A 16,221-nucleotide genomic window follows, 5' to 3' on the forward strand; every position below is an offset into this window, starting at 1 on the left:
CCTTGCCGTCACTCCGGGAACGGGTTGGTGTCGTTGTACTGGTTCATCATGAAGTAGCTGTTGATCGTGTTGGACTCCTCAAACAGCAGAGAGTAGACGTCGTTGAGCCAATCCGACCGCTTAGTGAAGTCGGTCATCTCCGCGTTGGCGTTCTCGTCCAGCAGCGGGTCGACCAGGTTGTTGATCAGCGTGTGGAACCGATCGGCGAGCTGGTTGCGCGGCGCGACCGTGACCAGCACCCGCTTGGTGCGCTCGATGTCGTTCAGCCACGCCGGCGCCTCGGCCGAGACCGGGTCCGCGCAGAAGCATACGAGCGGGATCAGCCCCGCCTGGAAGAGGAAGTACAGCGAGTACCAGACGTCGATCGTGGTCAGGTCGCGGTTGAGCACAAACTCCTCGACCGAGAGAATGGTCTCGCGCGCGTGCGCGATGCACCGGTTGCGGCACTGCTTCTCTGCCTCGTTGTCCTCCGAGCGCGGGACCGGCCGCGGCGACATGGACGCGCCGAGGCCGGGCGTGGGCACGTTGCGCAGGTTGGCGCCGAGGCCCGGCATGCCCGGCATGCCCGAGAGCCCGGCCATGGCGGCCATGCCAGCCATGCTGACGCCCGAAACGCTCGACACGCTCGCCGGCGACGTCTGCAGCGACTGCGACCCGTTCTCGAGCTTGACCATGCCGTGCAGCAGCGACGGCGTGCCGATGGACGGCGTGCCGGCCTGCGACGGGGTCGTCGACGCCGGCGAGATGTGCGGACCCAGATTCGGGCTGGCCGCGGCCGTGCCCGCGCCCGACGATCCGTTCGACAGCTGGCCGGACAGGCTCATGTGATGGCGGCCGGCGCCGTTGGCGCCGTTGGCGCCGTTGGCGCCGTTGGCGCCGTTGGCGGCCGAGGCGCCGTTGGTGCCGTGGGCGCCGTTGGCCGCGTTCGGGTTCACAAACGCGTTGGCCGCCAACGCGCGCTGCAGCACAAACGGTCGGAACGCCAGGATGAGCAGGTTGCGGTACCGCCAGAACATGCGGTACCGCGAAAACACGAACCACGGCCGCGAGTTGTCGGCCGGGTACGACTCGCGGTAGTACTCGGGCAGGTCGCGGATGAAGTCGTCGATGCGCGCAGTCAGCGCCAGCGTCTGCTCGGCCGATATCGACACCTTGGCGATCAGGCTGTTGTAGATGTCGTTCGTGGCCTTGTGGAACCGGCACTGCAGAATCGTGGCCGAGTACAGCGTGTTCTCGTCGCGCGATGCCGGCATGACCTTCGTCTCGAGCGTGAGCTCCTCGTCGTGGATGTTGGCGATCTCCTTGACGTCCATGCAGGCCGAGTCAAAGGTGTCGATCGGGCGGCCGAACGTGATGGACGCGCCGGAATCAAACAGGAAGAGGCCCCACCAGGCGCGCCTGCGCATCTCCTGCTTGAGCGGCGACGACTTCCACCCGGTGAACTCGCGGTGCAGGCCAAGGCCGGTGGCCATGCGGCGCGCGATGCCGATCAGGTTCCAGCCGGTGTTGGGCCGGTTGCGCTTCTGGACGTAGTTGCTCAGCAGCGTCAGCGCCAGCACGAGCGGCAGAGAGCCGGTCTCGAAGACGGCCGACTGCAGGCGCATGCGCACGTTCTGGTAGAACGTCATGTCCGCGCACGACGACTCGTTGACGATGCACCACGAGCCAATGGCCAGGACCGTATTGAGCAGCAGGTCCCAGACCGGCTCGGGCGGCCGCGGCGACAGACCCAGGTACTGCGACCGGAACGTGTTCTCGTGCATGAACGGGTACGACGTGTGGTAGATCGAGAAGTACGCGTCGACGACGGTGTCCATGATGTGGCGTGGCACTGGCGACGGGTACAGCGGCGGCTCGACCGTGCCGCCGGGCGAGCGCGTGGCCAGCTCGGCGGCGGGGTCGATCCGCAGCGCGCGCAAGATCACGGCCGAGGACGCGACGCCAAAGTAGCCCGAGCCGTGGGGGTTGATCGACAGCGCGGCCATGCCGTCTGTCAGGTCGTTGTTGGCCATGTCGCGCTCCGCCCAGTCGAAGCCGTCGGCCTCGTCCGGCAGGGCCTCGACCATGGCCGCCGGGGACCGGTCGCTGCGCGGGCCGTCGCGCGGCGTGTCGCGCGGCGGGTGGTCGTCCTCGTCCTCGGAATCGAGGTCCGAGTCGTCGCCGGCCGGCAGCCGCGGGTGACGGCTGGCCAGCAGCGAGTCGATGTCGATGTTGGGCCACATGCTCGAGACGACGGCCTCGAGCCGCATGACACGGTCCTCGACCTCGGTCAGATGCTTGCGCGTGAGCGGCGAGCGCACCGCGCGCGGCGAGTACACGCACTCGCGGTTATGCCGCCGGCAGTAGGCGCATACTGGCAGCTCTTTGGTGCATTTGAGCTTACGATGCCGGCACGAGTCGCACTGGAGTCAGCGAGCACGTGCGCGCAACTTACCGCCTGCTCGATTTCCTCCTTGAGAGCTCGGCGGGCAGCGTTCATTTGGGGCGGTGGGAAAAGGCTGGACGTCAGCGGCGTTCGGAGTTCGCGGCGGGGGACGCGTCGGCTAGCCGGGAGCGCGGGCCGCGGTGACGGGCGATCGCGGCCGGGCGGGGCCGGGTCGGGCAGACCTTGCGGCTGGCCGCAGGCCAGGGCGAAGGCTTACCTGGTGTCAAAGCCCAGACGATTGCGTCGGGCAAAAGGTGTCTCGGAACGTGCTACCTGCGCTGTCCGTCAGACACCACAGCTCCTCGAGGAGCTGCAGAGGTACCGTCGGTCTGCGGCGTGAGTCACGCGCGCTTCGGAACCGACGGGGGGCGTGGCTGTCGGACTGGCTGCGACCGGGCAGTCGAATCCGCTCGCCTGGCGTCGAGCCTGGCGTAGCCTGCCTGTGTAGTGTGCGTGTGTGGCCGCGTGTGTCGCGGTCTGCGGAAACTGACGGTCCTCTGGCCTGTCGTGCGTGCGCTCGCTTTATACTTGGGGTGTCGTCGGTCAGAGCTGTGTCATCGACAGCTGCGAGAAAAAAATCTCACGATAGTTGCACAATGCCCAAGTGCGCAAGACCGTGGCGGTGAGTTATGGTGTATGGGGACGTCTGCGGTATGCAGGTTATAGTCATGTGAAACCTCTGCTGGCTATCGGAGGCCAAAAGTGGAAGTGGGAATGCATTAGGTTTCCGTGTTTCTGGAAGGCGGCTGCAGCCGCGTGGGCTGGGAGACTAGGGCTAACGCTGTCCTAGTCATAGACATTTGTCCCAGGCGGGCAGGCTGCAGACGCAGGCGGACCGCTGGCCAGTGACCAGTGCGGGCGCGCGTAGCTGCAGGGGCCTGTCGACCTGTTGGGGGCAGCTTATTGCGCGTTCGGACATAGGCCGCGTGATGACGCGCTGCGCAGACGGACTGGCCAGCAGGCTTGGCGCGGTGCCCGAAAAGCCGCACCCGGCGCATGCGGACAGGCAGGAGGGTGGCGCGTCCGGCAGCGCGTAGAGGGACGTTATGGGCGCTCCGGTGGCAGACGGGTGCCGCGCGCCAAGCCGCCGGCTCACGAGCGGACGATCTTACAGCTAGACGCCCAACAAGAGCTCATGGCGCCAGCGATGGCCGGTTAATAGTCTGGTACGGCGGGCAATTGAGTTTCCGCGCTGCCGTGGCGCCACCACGGAGGGGGTGCCCGCTGCCGGTCCGTAGCGATGCCGCGGCGGCGGCCGGCGACGAGCATCTGGCCGGCCGGTCGGTACCGTGGTGCTGGCAAGCGACGCAGGCGCGTACGCCGCAGCCGGCCGCCGCGCAGACAAGGACAGCCGCTCGGTCCATGTGCCGACTCACGGGTTACACTAGCGTGTGGCTGGTGCCGGCGTATGGCTGACGTGCTGCGGGTCACCACTCGGCTGCGCGCAGGTTATCTTCGGCTAGCTGCCGTTCTGAGCACGACAGCCGATCGAGCGCGATGACCGTGTTCCGGCACGTGCACGCCGGCGGCGGTTGCCCTTTGCAGCCGTCGCCGCCTCCGCGGCGGGCGGCGCGTGCGGACGCGTCGACGGCCGGCGAGCGCCGCCGCAGCGCTCCGCCGCCGCTCGGCCCGCCGGCGGGGCACACCCGCTGTCGCTCACCCGTAGCGTCCGCGTGTCCGATCTTCCGGCGGCCGAACAGGCCTTGTGCGCCGTATTGGCTACAGACGCCGATCGAGAGTCCGGCGCTGTCGCCGGCAGCTACGATGGCGGCCTTGCCCAGTCGGGCCTGACGCTGGCGTAGTCTGGGCGTTTTGGCGCCGGCGTGGGTCGTGGCCATTAGGCCCTCCGATCGGGCCTGTGCCGACAGCCGACTCACAGGCCAGTCACCCGCCGATCACCGGAACAACTAGGGGGCGGCTCACAGGCGCCGGATGTTCCGTGCGGCTCGCGTCCCTCGGGGATTTCTCCGCTCCGAGTATGCGCGCGGCTCATCCCGTACTATTGGTACTTGGCTCACCCCCGCCCGCACACTCACAAAATCCTAACGCCGACTCACAGCAGCTGACTAAGTCCGACTCACAGCAAATTTGCCGCCGACTCACGGGAGATTTTCTCCGGCTCACAGGAAATTTGTCCGGCTCACAGATGCAAGGCCCCAGCGGGGCCGCCCAGGCCAGCGGAAAAATTAGCCTCCGATCGTGAGTCGGCTGACGTCGTCGGCGCGTCCATGCCGTCATTCTTCCGCGCTGCCGCCAGCACTGGTGGGTCTCGGCCGGCAGCTGACAGTGGGCAAGGCTACGGAGCCAGCACTGGCGCAGGCGCAGCGCCATCCGCCAGCGGAAAGGATACCAAAAGCAAACAAAGCGTGTATTAACCTAAAAAATTCTAAACGTTCTCCTGCATCTCGTAGTTCTGCTTGCCGGACAGCTCCTCGTCGTACGGCTCCAGGCCCAGGCGCGCGTTGATCTGGGCCAGGCGCTGCTTGTCGCGCTGAGCCGAGTCGTCGCCGAACACGGCGTCCATGTCCTCGAGCGAGCGCTGGCGGGTCTCGGGGATGATGAAGAGAGTAAAGAGGAAGGCCAGCAGACAGAAGACCGCGAAAAAGATGTAGGTGCCCCAGGTGAGGGTGTCAAGCATCATGGGCGTGACCAGGCCGATGATGAAGTTGCACATCCAAGTCGACGAGGTCGTGATCGAGATCGCCTTGGAGCGGATGCCGAGCGAAAAGATCTCGGAGGGAATGACCCAGCCGATCGGGGCCCACGAGTAGGCAAAGTTAATGCAGTAGATGTAGATGAAGGCCACGCCGGTCCAGCCCGCCGAGTGGTGTTCCGACAGGGCGTCGCCGTACTTGCCGATGATGGCGCCGACGACGACGAGAGCGATGAAGGTGCCGATGGCGCCGGACATGAGCAGCGTACGGCGGCCAAGGCGGTCGATGAGCAGCAGCGCCGGGAAGGTCGAGAAGAAGTTGACGATACCGTAGACACCGGTGGCAAGCAGCGAGGTCGTGTTGGACGAGAAGCCGAGGTTGGCGAAGATCGAGGGCGCGTAGTAGATGAGCGCGTTGCAGCCCATGAACTGCTGGAAGAACATGACGGCCGAGCCGATAAAGACGCGCTTGAACGTGGGCCACGACGAGACCAGGGACGCGTACTGGGCGAAGTGCAGCTTGAGGCCGCGCTTGCCGGGGTACTTGTCCTCGAGCAGCGTCTGCTCGAAGATGACCTCGGCCTTGATCTTGAGGAACTCGTCCTGGATGTCCGAGTGGGTGATGTCCTTCCGGCGCAGGCGGGCGAGCACGGCCAGCGCCTCGTCGTTGCGGTCCTGGGTGAGCAGCCAGCGGGGCGTGAACGGGAAGAACTTCATGCCGAGGCCGAGAATCAGCGCGGGCACGATCTGGAGAGCAAACGGCAGGCGCCACGAGGCCGACGACTGGCCGGTACAGCCGTTGGGCGCGTCGAGGTAGGGATCGAACGAATCGCCGTCGGTGTACGGCGTCGAGGGGTCGCAGCGGGTGCCGCCGATGTAGTTGGTGCCGTAGTCGATCCAGAACGAGATCAGGATACCGAACGTGATGTTAAGCTGCTGGAGCACGACCAGGCCGCCACGGATCTCGGACGGGGAGATCTCGGCCATGTAGAGCGGCACAACCATGGTCAGCATGCCGATGGCCAGGCCGGCCACGGCGCGGCCGCCGAACAGCATCGAGATCGAAATGCCGGCGCACTGGAACGTCGAGCCGATGACGAAGATAATGCAGGCCACTACAATCGACGTCCGGCGCGAGTACCGCTCGGCGATGGGCGAGTTGATCAGGGAACCGAACCAGGCCGACAGCAGGTACGTCGACACGAACCAGCCCCGGAAGTTCGAGTCTGAGTAGATCCGCGGGAACTTGGCACCAAACGACTCCATCGTGATGATGCCTGAGATCACGCCCTGGTCGTAGCCAAAGAGCAGACCGCCCAGAGACGAGAACAGACACGTTGTGAGCACGTACGGGTTCTCACGCGCAATCTGCAGGAGACCCTTCTCGGTCTTGGCCACCGTCTCGGCGGCCGGGGCCGACTGGGCCGACTGTGAGCTGGAGGGAACTGGGTCTTTGTTCATGGCTGCGATGGTGGAGTTCGAAATCCGGGGGAAGAGCCCGCTATTTATTTCGGGCGCCGCCGCCCGGGGCCCCGGCGACCTCGTGTCCACCTTCTTCCGCACCGCCATGACATCGACTGCAGCTACTGTGCTGCCGCCGAGCATTAAACTTTGGGTACCGGTTTAGGTTCCGCCGCCCAACGCCGATACCTAGCTTAGTCGGTCCGCCTTTAGTCCGGACCTTCGGCGGCGTCATGAGGCAAAATAGCGGCCCGCACTACTGGCGGAGCCATCCTCGGACCGGCACGCGCCCACATCCCCGCAGCCCGGCCTGCTCCCAGCCGGGACGCGGGGCACCTGATAGTTCCCACCCGCTCTCGGCTTGATCTTGGCCGGCCGGTCTGTGCTCGCCCTGAACCCCCGGCCGACTGTCGTCCGAACCCAGCTCCCTGGCTCTGTACGGGAAAACTCTCCAGAACCCCGGTCTGAGCCCCCGCGGCTAGCTGCAGCTAGCCTCTTGAGTGCAGCTGGTCCCATCGTCATGGAGATCGGTCGCGGTTACGGTAGCATCTCCTAATATGAGTTAGCGCAATAATACCCGCTGAGCATTTGCCTATTCAAGTTTATCCGTTCATTAGCGCCGGTGGGTGCCTACGGCTGCCAAGCCCGGAACCCGGGCAAGGTCCCAGGACCAGAGCGAGTCGATCGCCGATCGGCAGCGGCACAGCCGAGGCCAGGCAGCAAGCTGTGAGAACGACGGCCGGGCCCGGGGCGGGCCCGGGGCGGGCCCGGGGCGGCGTATGGGAGGGGGCGCGCGGAACCAGCCGCCGCGCGCGAGAATGTGGAGCCATCGGGTGACTCCGGGGCACATACGTGCGGGCGAGAACAGGCCCGCTGACGTGCGGCACGGCCCTGAGCAGGCGTTCGCAGCGGCCGGCGGCCGGCGGCCGGCGTCGGCGGAGCTTTGCGTCGTCCCCATAGAGCAACGGACGACTGTCGACCGGCGGCGGGGTAAATTGACAGCCCAGGAGCGTTGGTCGCATGGCCACAATAGGACGGGAGCCCTGGCTAGGGGCGCGTCCGGCGTACGGCTGCGGGCCGCCAGGCGGTCCGGAGGCGGGCGGGTGCGCATCGGGCGTGCTTGACTGTGGTCCGCGCGTTTTCGGTCGCCAGCGTGTGCCGGACGACTGTCGTCCGTGTGGGGAAGCGCCCGCCAGAGCCGCGCCTGGGGTCTGGCGAAACCGGGCCTCGCCCGGAGCGCAGTCGTCCGTTGGCCGCGCCGGCCTCCGGCCCGATGAGCGGCGAGACCAAGTGAAACGCGTCGGGCGACAGTGCTCCAGACGCACAGCGTCTTATAAGCCCAGAGGCGCGGCGTAGTGCGGCAAAGCACTTGCGGCCATGGACGACACTGTGAACGCCCTCGTCCGCCGCGCAGTGGATCTCAGCCGGGAGAGGCAAGTGGGAGACCGGCCTCGCTGACCTCAGACACGGCGAGCGCGTGCTCATCGCGATTTCGGGCGCTCCGGGCTCGGGCAAGTCGAGCCTGACCGAGCGGGTTCAGGCGGGGCTCAACGTCGTGCTGGCCAAGGAGTCGCCGTCGAGCCGGGCCGCGATACTGCCGCAGGACGGCTACCATCTGTCGCGGGCGGCTCTGCGCCAGCTGCCGGACCCAGACATTGCGTTTGCGCGCCGCGGCGCGCCCTTTACGTTTGATCCGCACGCCTTGGTCGAGCAGGTGCGCGAGCTGCGCGACCACCCGGAGCGGACGCAGTACGCGCCCTCGTTCAACCACCGCCGCAAGGTATGCCGCCGCGTAGAAGTGTCTGACGCCAGGACCCCGACGAGCGCGCCATTGTCATTACGCCGGACGACCGCATCGTGCTGATTGAGGGCAGCTGTAAGTCGAGTTGACGCAACAGCGCTGACAGCAGTTGTCCACCTCGATATCGAGCCCTGGCGGGACATCGCCGCCCTGGTGGATGAGCTGTAAGTCCGCCCCGTGAGACATGCTGACGGCAGCTGGTTTGTGCGCGTCGACCGCGCCGAGCTCAAGAAGCGCATCATTCGCCGGCACCTGGCCGCGGGCATCGCCGACACGTACGAAGAGGCCGAGGCGCGCGCGCTCAACAATGACCTGTTGAACGGCGACTACATTCTGGGACACTCGCTGGTCCCAGACCTTTACATAGACAGCATCGAGGACTGCAGCATTGCGGCCGAAAAATAATACATATTCCGGCGCGGCCTCGAACGCGCGGTGCCGTAACCCTAGTAGGTCCCGGCTGCCGCTGAGCGGTTGCCGGCCAGTGGCCGGGAGCTAGTCCCGGGGCAGGCTTCAGAGCAGCCGCCGGCCCGGACGACTGTTGTCCGTGAACGCCGCCGCCATATAGTTTTTCCGGGGAAAACCTTACGCCGCCACTAAGCGCCAGCCCACTGATACATCGGCGGCGCTACACGTCATGCCGCGTGCATGCCGCGTGTCTCGGACGTGATCCGAACAGCAGGCGGTGAGCCACAGGAGCAGCCCCCGCGGGACGGCTGCGCCACCCGGACGACGGTCGTCCGGCACACCCCAGGCCCAAGCACGCCCGGCCACGGCTCGTGCGCCGCGGCGATCGCACAATACATCGCGTGGGCGTTTACTCCGTTCGTCCGCATTGCTGGCTCTGTGCAGCGATGATGCGGGACACCTACTACAGTATGGCCGGGCCTGGCACCGGCCAGAGCAGGACAAGCCTTGCGCGATTTCTGTGGCTGCGCGGGGTTGCCGCGCGACAGGACGCGGGATGCGCTGGACGTCTGGCACTGATCTGCGAGGCTGGCAGCGCGGGGCGCACCGCCACAGGCTGTGGTGGCAGTGTGCGCCGCACGTTGTGCGGCGCACTGACTCAGTCGCTAGCGCCGCACATCGTGCGGCTCGGGTGGGGCGATAGATAGGCTAGCGCGGCGATAGCCGGCAACCGCCGCCGGCGCGCCTACGTCAAAGAACACCGCAGTCGGTGACAGCTACACCGTTACACACAATGGCTGGAGTTGCGATTCTCAAGGACACCACGGCCCACCCGGGCGACCTCACGCCGTTCGACCGGCTGATCAAGGCCTCGACCGAGTACGAGCCGTCGTCGCTGCTTGCCGTGATTGGCAAGACCGAGGGCAATGGCTGCGTGAACGACTACACGCGCATGCTGTCGGCGACCGTCTGGGACCCGCTCCTCGTCGGCCAGGACGGCATCTCAGTCTTCTCCGGCGGTACCGAGGGCGTGCTGTCGCCGCACGTGTCGCTGGTCGTCCGCGAGCCGGACCACGTCGCCGCCGACGGCTCGAAGAAGTACGCCGAGGGTCTCGTCGCCGCCGTCGGCCACACTCGCGACTTCGCGCCGCACGAGATGGGCACCGCCGTGCAGGCGCACGAGGTCGCCAAGGAGGTCTCCCGACTGATGGCCGACCTTGCTGTGGCCGAGGACCAGGTCCACATGGTCTTGGTCAAGTGCCCGCTGCTGACGACGGCCAAGGTCGCCGCATCGGCCGAGCCGTGCGTGACCACCGACACGTACAAATCCATGGGCTACTCGCGTCTCGCGACCGCGCTCGGCATCTCGCTGGCGCTGGGCGAGCTGGCCGAAGAGGGTCTCGGCGCGGCGCTCGACTCGTACGGCGTCCAGGGCTGGTCGTCGCGCGCGTCGTGCTCGTCCGGCGCTGAGCTCGAGAACTGCCACATCGTCGTCCTCGCTGTGTCGTCCAAGGCGTCGAATCCGTACCGCGCGACCCACGGCTACATGGCCGATGCCATTGACTTCAAGGGCCTCTACCCGCTGGTCCAGGAGGCCTCGGCAGCGGGCGCGGCGCCCGTCCAGATCTTCGTCAAGGCCGAGCCGTCGACGGACGGCGTCGTCCGCGGCATGCGCCACACCATGATGACCGACAGCGACATTCAGGGTACGCGGCACGCGCGCGCCGCCGTCGGCGGCCTCGTTGCCGGTCTCTGGGGAACGCCTGACGTCTACGTCTCTGGCGGCGCCGAGGGCCAAGGCCCCATGGGCGGTGGCAGCGTGTGCGTCGTGTACAAGCTGGCCGAGTAAGATTAGAGTAGATAAATATATTATTTATACATAATATAGATATATATATCCATGGTGGTCCGTCACCGGACCTTTGCAGTGAACGATCAACCAAACAAATTCCATCCCATTAGGTAAAAGTAAAAAGAAATGATACAGTACAAATTGTAAGGAAACTGAAAAGCGAGCTGAATATTTTAACTGAAAGGAAAGATAGAAACTCCCAATTGATCGCACGCTCATAAGCAAAAAGGAAAAAATAATAGCAATATCCAAGCCATCAAATCCTGACAAAACTATACCCATATGACACAGAACAAACCTGAACGAGCGACGAAATACAAAGTAAACCCATGAAAACAAACCGGTACAAGATCAGACAGTCTAGTGGAAGAGCTGTCCGTGGCCGTTGATGGCACGGCACTCGTCGCCCTCGACGTGGTTCTCTACCCACGACTCGTTGCACGAGAACTGCATGCCACACGAGGCACACCAACCGCGCATACCAACGCGCTGGTCTGATCTGGTACCGGCGGGGTAAACAAAGTGTCTGCTCTTCAGGTGGGTTTTGTAAGTGTCGCGCCGGGAAAAGCCGCCAGAAGCGTGGCAAGGCGTGGCCGACGTCGGGTCGAAGAAGGGGCACGTGTACGCCTTGCTAGTGGCGTGCTTCTCAAGGTGGCGGGTCAGGTAACCCTTGATGCGGAACCGCGCTGGGCAGTGGGGACAGTGAAACGCCGCGGCCGGGATCGACATCTGCTTGGGGAGCGACGGCGACGGCGACGGCGAGCTGTTCGGCGACGCCGGCGACGGGCCACCCGAGAACGTCGTCGACGGCGACGACTCCGACAGCGGTGAAGACGTCAGCGAGTGGCTACCGGCGCCGTGGGGGTGCAGGTACATGCCGTCCGGGCGCGGGGGCATGTACTGCGGGAACGGCGCAAACGGCATGTTCGCCTGGTCCATCGGCAGCGATACCGACGGCGGCGGCGGAAACACGGCATTCTCGATTTTAAACTCATCATCCGAGTGCATCAGGTAGTTGTCGAGATTGACCGCGTCGAATTCCTCCTGCTTGTTGACAGGTAGCCGCTGCGGCACCACGCCGTTAGGAAACGACACTGGCTGTCCGTCAAACGAAACAAAACCGTCAGCGAGAAGCTCGTCTTCCGAAACGCTCCCGGTGGAAACATTGGTGCCAACGTCAGACTGCATCGAGATGGATCCCTGATAGCCGTCAACGCGGTTGATCGAGCTGGGCGGAAGGTCCATATAGCCGTAGAGAGACCCTGCACGAGGCGAGTTGGTCATCGGACTGTCCTGCGAGTACGCGGGCGACGAAGACCACACAGACTCCGAGCCTGAAAGTCCGGGCGGCGACTCAATGTAGGCCGGGTTGAACGAGATCTCGTCCATGAACAGGTAGGGACCCGAGGCAGGCGTCTGGCCCGCCGACGGCACCTGGTCGGCCGCGCCCGACGAGGCAGGCTGGCTGGGAACCGGAGTGACAACCGGCATGGGCACCTGCAGGGTAGCCGCCGAAGTCGAAGCGGTGACCGAAGACGGGACGGCCGACGCGGCGTTGTGCGAAACACTTCCGGCACCATTGGGGCGCTGATAAGGAGTCGACGAAGACATGCGCTCATTGCGGCGACGGTGAACACGGTCCGACGAAACCACCGGTGGCTGCGTACCGACTTGAGGGCCAGTCTGAGCAGGAGGGTGCTGCTGACTAGGCTGAACAGGAGCGAACACGTCCATAGCGTTAGGCGAAGAGCCAACCGGGCGCGAACTAATCTGCGAACGCATCTCGGCAATGTACTCCTCCAGCTCGTCAAGCTTGTCAAGAAAGTTTCCGTCCTCGGCCATTCCAGGCATAGGCGGCGCCTGCATTAAGCCCTTGTCGGACATCGGTAGCTGTTGCGGGTGCGACGAAGGCACGACAGAGAACATAGGCATATTCATGACAGTCGACAAAGGGCTCATCGTGCCCATCGGGTCCATAGGCATGCCCATTCCAGGGCCAGGCACAAAGTGCTTTTGCTGAGGAGCGAAGTGAGGGTCGGCGAAGTCATAACCCACTATTTCACCCTGAGAGTTGCGGACCTGCGCATACATCATGTTGGGTCCCGTGGCGCACGGCGTGGCCGACGACGCCGAGTTCGGCGTCGACAGGCGCATGTCCATGAACACCTGGGGGAACAGGCCGCTGTTAGAGAGCGAACGGGGCGCCGTCGGGGGGCGCTGCCGCGGTGAGATAGGGGACGACGGCGAGGAGGGCACAACGGCATCCTCAGTGACCTTCGGCAGACCGGCGAATCCGGCGGGCAGAGAGGCGAGCTTGCCAGCGACAAAGGTCGAAAGCAACGAAAAGGTCGAGAGTGGCGAGAAAAGGAGCGACGTCAACGACGAAGTGTAGGCGGCCAGCACTGAGATACGCGGAACCCGTTCGGTGGGCTCGCGCTTGCCAAAAGGCGAGTACTGGCTCAGGCCGGCCCACAGGCCGGTGGGAAACACGGAGGAGAGCATGTGTGCAAATGATCGAGAGGAAACGAACGACGCTGAATTTCTAGGGTGGCCAGGCCTGATCGAACAACGGACGGCGCGGTCACTGGCGCAGCGGAGTGCGGCAGGCGCTTGCGGCAGCTGTATGAGGCGACGACGTCAGGGCGCACGGCAATCAGATCAATGGATGCTGGGCGCGGCGGAACGGCGAACGGTATATGAGGAAATGCGAAAAAAAAAACGAAAGGAAGAGAGAAAAGTGAGAAAGATGGAGAGGAGCGGGTGATAGCGCTTGATAGCGTAGATCGTGCAATAGGGTCGCGGCCGAAAAATCTGCAAGCTGTTTGGGTAACGTAAAATTGCGTTAGGCCTAGGAATAGCTATCCACGACAGTGTTACCGGCATTGATAGTACTTCTTTTGGACTACGGGTGGATGCAGTCCTGGGGTCGCTAAGTGCGTTAGGGATGCCTTGGAGGACGCCTGCGGCCCGATTTAGTAGGAGAGGCGCCATGGGGAGTGAAAATGAGAGCGTCCAGACGCGCAAAGATGCCCGGGGGCTGTCGGGGGCAGGTGAAACGTAGGCTAGGAGACACGAGGTCCAAACGAGTAACGGGATCACACAAGTGCACAGCTGCGTGTGATATAGAGCATATATGTGCATATAGTGACACGTTTTTGCGACCCAGAACGCCGTAGCCGAAGGCAGGCGCACAGGAATAGGGGAGCGGAGCATCAATGTTTTTCCTAATATAGCTAGCTTGGGACTGTCGAACCCGAACGGGTTCTTCGGCCGGTGTCCAGCCAGAACGGTGGCCCGAACTGGCGGCCAGAGCTGCCAAAGGCCAGCCAATCACCCGTCGCGCCTACCAACACTCACACCGTCACGTTGGGTCACGTCAGGGGTCATGCGCGACGTGCGGCGCTGCACGTGACTTCTCTCGGCGGCTGTACAAGTCTCAGCCGCCGCTGCATGCCTATTCCAGCGCGTCCGCGCGCCTTCGGTCATGTTTCGGGCGCGGAGCCGTGTGGTGGCGCACTTGGCCTTGATTTAGCCGTGCAGATAGCATGAAATGACACGGCGCCCTGGTATGGCGCATTGTGGTAAAGGTCCTGGCATAGTCATAGCATATCTTCACATTGACAAGCTTGATCGATCGCGTGCGGGGCCAAAGCGCTCGTGGTGTTTTGGCAGATCTTGCTGGGCCAATGCTGTGGCAACCCCGCAGATAACAATGTTGACTCTGACTCCTGTACAACCACAGCTCAGACGTCGACCCACACACCCGGCGGCCGTTTGCCAGTCTGTAGTGTCTTCCATGAACAGTGACGCCACGAATCGGGGCTTGGCCGACACACACTAGACCAGTAGCCGATTCGAGGCGGCGCCAAACGGTCGTGGCGGCGCCGCCCAGATACAACACAGGTTATGGCTGTACCGCTGCATCGGGAGAGCCGGCTACAGGGCAGGGGTCTCAGGACAGCGCCGTGAAGTAGCTATTTGCGGGGACAGGTAATCAGATAGCCAGATGAGCGTGCTCAGAGGACGTTATGACATGACGTCGGCATGACACCCGTCCTGTCGTGCCGGCAGGGGGACGTGGTTGTGGCGCAGGATGGGCCAGGCACTTCGCTGTTTGTGCTTATTTACACCTTATTTACACAATATGGCTGTCGTACAATCAAACATCCCAAGCAGGCACCACCGTTTGTTCACCAGGGCCCGATAAAGTGTCACGTGTGACAACATCCCACCACATGCGCTGCAGCCGACAGAGACTGCACCCTACTCAGCTCGCGCCGCAGCTGTAGCCGAGCCAGCGATCCAACTGTATGGCGCGATAGAGCCTAGCAGGCCAAGCTCAGACGAGACGAGCTGGCGGCGTCAGCGCCGCAGGCGGCAGAGCGAAATGCCGTCCAGGGGTTATCACGACCACGCGGAGCAATAAGGGTGGGTCCAGATGCCACGGCACGGCAGCCCGCATTGCAACGACCAGCTGGCCGAGGTGGCAGCGCTGCCACGGCGCGACCTGCGACGCGCGTTGTCGCTCAAGCAAAATCATGGTGCATGGCGGCACGCGTGGCATGGTCTGCGGCACTATCTGCGGCGCTGTCTACAGCCGCCTGCGGCGCGCTGCGCGCGGCCTAAAGAGAGTCCGAGAACTGGGCGCACGGAGGGCTGGCGTCTAGCAGTGGATCGGCTGCTGACTACGAGCAGCAGCATCGTAGGCTTTTGGCGGCACGAGATTTCGCGGTAGCCGAACCGGAGGCTGTATGCCAACCCTTACCCTTATAACCGCCAGCGTACGTAGCAGCTCTCGCCAGCTGGATGGCCGTAAGAGGTGGGCACAGCAGTTGACGCCGTGCAGGAGCACAGCCGCCGAGGTAGCCCACATACGCCAGCGATAACCGCACTCACTGCCGGATGCGCCGGGCGCAGCCGCAGGCAGCGTTACCCGGAATCTCCACCTGGTATACGGCGCGAGTGCCGTGCCATGCAAGGATGCAGGCGCAGGCGGGTGCAGGCTCTACGCGGCACGGGTGTCTGGCGCCAGCGGCAGCTAGGACTAGCAAAAGGCGCTGGCTAACGGGATTTGTCCAGGGGCCGTCTGGGGGGAGCAGCGTGGCTAGTGGAGACAGATGGGTGGGCGCGTGGTGGCGCATATGTGGCTGGCGGCCGCCAGCCCCGCGGGAGTTGTCGGCGCCAGGTGGCGCGGCGCGCGGCGTGGGCGCGCACCGCCGCATCAGATGCGGCTCGGCCAGTGTACATCCCGCCCCGTTCCATAATCGGGCGCTAATGCAGCAGCGCCTAGCGCTAGGAGCGGCTACCGGCGCACGGCGCTCTGGGTCGCAGCCCCGGTTTGCGGCTGGCGCCGCGCAGAAGACCGGCTACGGCAAGCTGACGACACGCCGCGGCTTGGTCAGCCCACCTGGCGAGCGCCGGCGCAGCGTAGTCCGGTGACAGCATGGGATGCGGGCAGCACTGCCGAGTACCATACCGAAATGCGTATATTATACAAGCGCGACGGCATACGGCGCCAAACCTTCTCTTAGGGCCGCCGTGCGACCTTTTCGATCCTTGTCCGCGAATCGAGGCCGAGTACGGCTCGCTCTGCTCTGCGCGGCGGGCCGCCCATCCTGTGG

General features: G+C 64.4%; 6 protein-coding genes across 6 annotated transcripts; 3 read left to right on the forward strand and 3 right to left on the reverse strand.

The window, feature by feature from the left end:
- Positions 1-8: 8 nt before the first annotated feature.
- On the reverse strand, positions 9-2,479 carry V1510DRAFT_369558 (fungal-specific transcription factor domain-containing protein; the record flags this gene model as incomplete). Its single annotated transcript, XM_066931396.1, has 3 exons — positions 9-600; positions 940-2,402; positions 2,435-2,479. 3 exons carry the CDS (start codon positions 2,477-2,479, stop codon positions 9-11), a joined length of 2,100 nt encoding a protein of 699 aa, XP_066787050.1.
- A 1,836-nt stretch (positions 2,480-4,315) lies between these two features.
- V1510DRAFT_247180 (uncharacterized protein) lies at positions 4,316-4,719 on the forward strand. Its single transcript, XM_066930567.1, has one exon. It carries the CDS (start codon positions 4,404-4,406, stop codon positions 4,626-4,628), a length of 225 nt encoding a protein of 74 aa, XP_066787051.1. The 5' UTR covers positions 4,316-4,403; the 3' UTR covers positions 4,629-4,719.
- A 92-nt stretch (positions 4,720-4,811) lies between these two features.
- On the reverse strand, positions 4,812-6,539 carry V1510DRAFT_404786 (general substrate transporter; the record flags this gene model as incomplete). Its single annotated transcript, XM_066932284.1, has 1 exon — positions 4,812-6,539. The coding sequence occupies one exon, from the start codon at positions 6,537-6,539 to the stop codon at positions 4,812-4,814; it is 1,728 nt and encodes a 575-aa protein (XP_066787052.1).
- A 1,204-nt stretch (positions 6,540-7,743) lies between these two features.
- Positions 7,744-8,789, forward strand: V1510DRAFT_422241 (P-loop containing nucleoside triphosphate hydrolase protein). Its single transcript, XM_066934755.1, has 5 exons — positions 7,744-7,972; positions 8,004-8,319; positions 8,352-8,415; positions 8,450-8,504; positions 8,538-8,789. The coding sequence occupies exons 1-5, from the start codon at positions 7,917-7,919 to the stop codon at positions 8,743-8,745; spliced, it is 699 nt and encodes a 232-aa protein (XP_066787053.1). The 5' UTR covers positions 7,744-7,916; the 3' UTR covers positions 8,746-8,789.
- Positions 8,790-9,486: 697 nt separating this feature from the next.
- On the forward strand, positions 9,487-10,676 carry V1510DRAFT_422245 (cyanuric acid hydrolase/Barbiturase). Its single transcript, XM_066934756.1, has one exon. It carries the CDS (start codon positions 9,542-9,544, stop codon positions 10,595-10,597), a length of 1,056 nt encoding a protein of 351 aa, XP_066787054.1. The 5' UTR covers positions 9,487-9,541; the 3' UTR covers positions 10,598-10,676.
- Positions 10,677-10,960: 284 nt separating this feature from the next.
- Positions 10,961-13,102, reverse strand: V1510DRAFT_404789 (uncharacterized protein; the record flags this gene model as incomplete). The annotated part of the gene is made up of 2 exons (XM_066932285.1): positions 10,961-12,167; positions 12,690-13,102. 2 exons carry the CDS (start codon positions 13,100-13,102, stop codon positions 10,961-10,963), a joined length of 1,620 nt encoding a protein of 539 aa, XP_066787055.1.
- Between the last annotated feature and the right edge of the window lie 3,119 nt (positions 13,103-16,221).

This window comes from Dipodascopsis tothii (genome assembly GCF_038497935.1).
Source record: "Dipodascopsis tothii strain CBS 759.85 unplaced genomic scaffold V1510scaffold_35, whole genome shotgun sequence".
Lineage (NCBI taxonomy): Eukaryota > Fungi > Ascomycota > Lipomycetes > Lipomycetales > Lipomycetaceae > Neoaidaea > Neoaidaea tothii.

What these genes read in the sequence shown, in the direction of transcription:
- V1510DRAFT_422245 (XM_066934756.1), top strand. Translation starts at nt 9,542, where the DNA reads ATGGCTGGAGTTGCGATTCTCAAGGACACCACGGCCCACCCGGGCGAC.
- V1510DRAFT_422241 (XM_066934755.1), top strand. Translation starts at nt 7,917, where the DNA reads ATGGACGACACTGTGAACGCCCTCGTCCGCCGCGCAGTGGATCTCAGC. An exon ending in GTGGATCTCAGCCGGGAGAG is followed by an intron (nt 7,973 to 8,003) that starts GCAAGTGGGAGA and finishes CGCTGACCTCAG; the next exon opens with ACACGGCGAGCGCGTGCTCA. An exon ending in CGTTCAACCACCGCCGCAAG is followed by an intron (nt 8,320 to 8,351) that starts GTATGCCGCCGC and finishes GTCTGACGCCAG; the next exon opens with GACCCCGACGAGCGCGCCAT.
- V1510DRAFT_247180 (XM_066930567.1), top strand. Translation starts at nt 4,404, where the DNA reads ATGCGCGCGGCTCATCCCGTACTATTGGTACTTGGCTCACCCCCGCCC.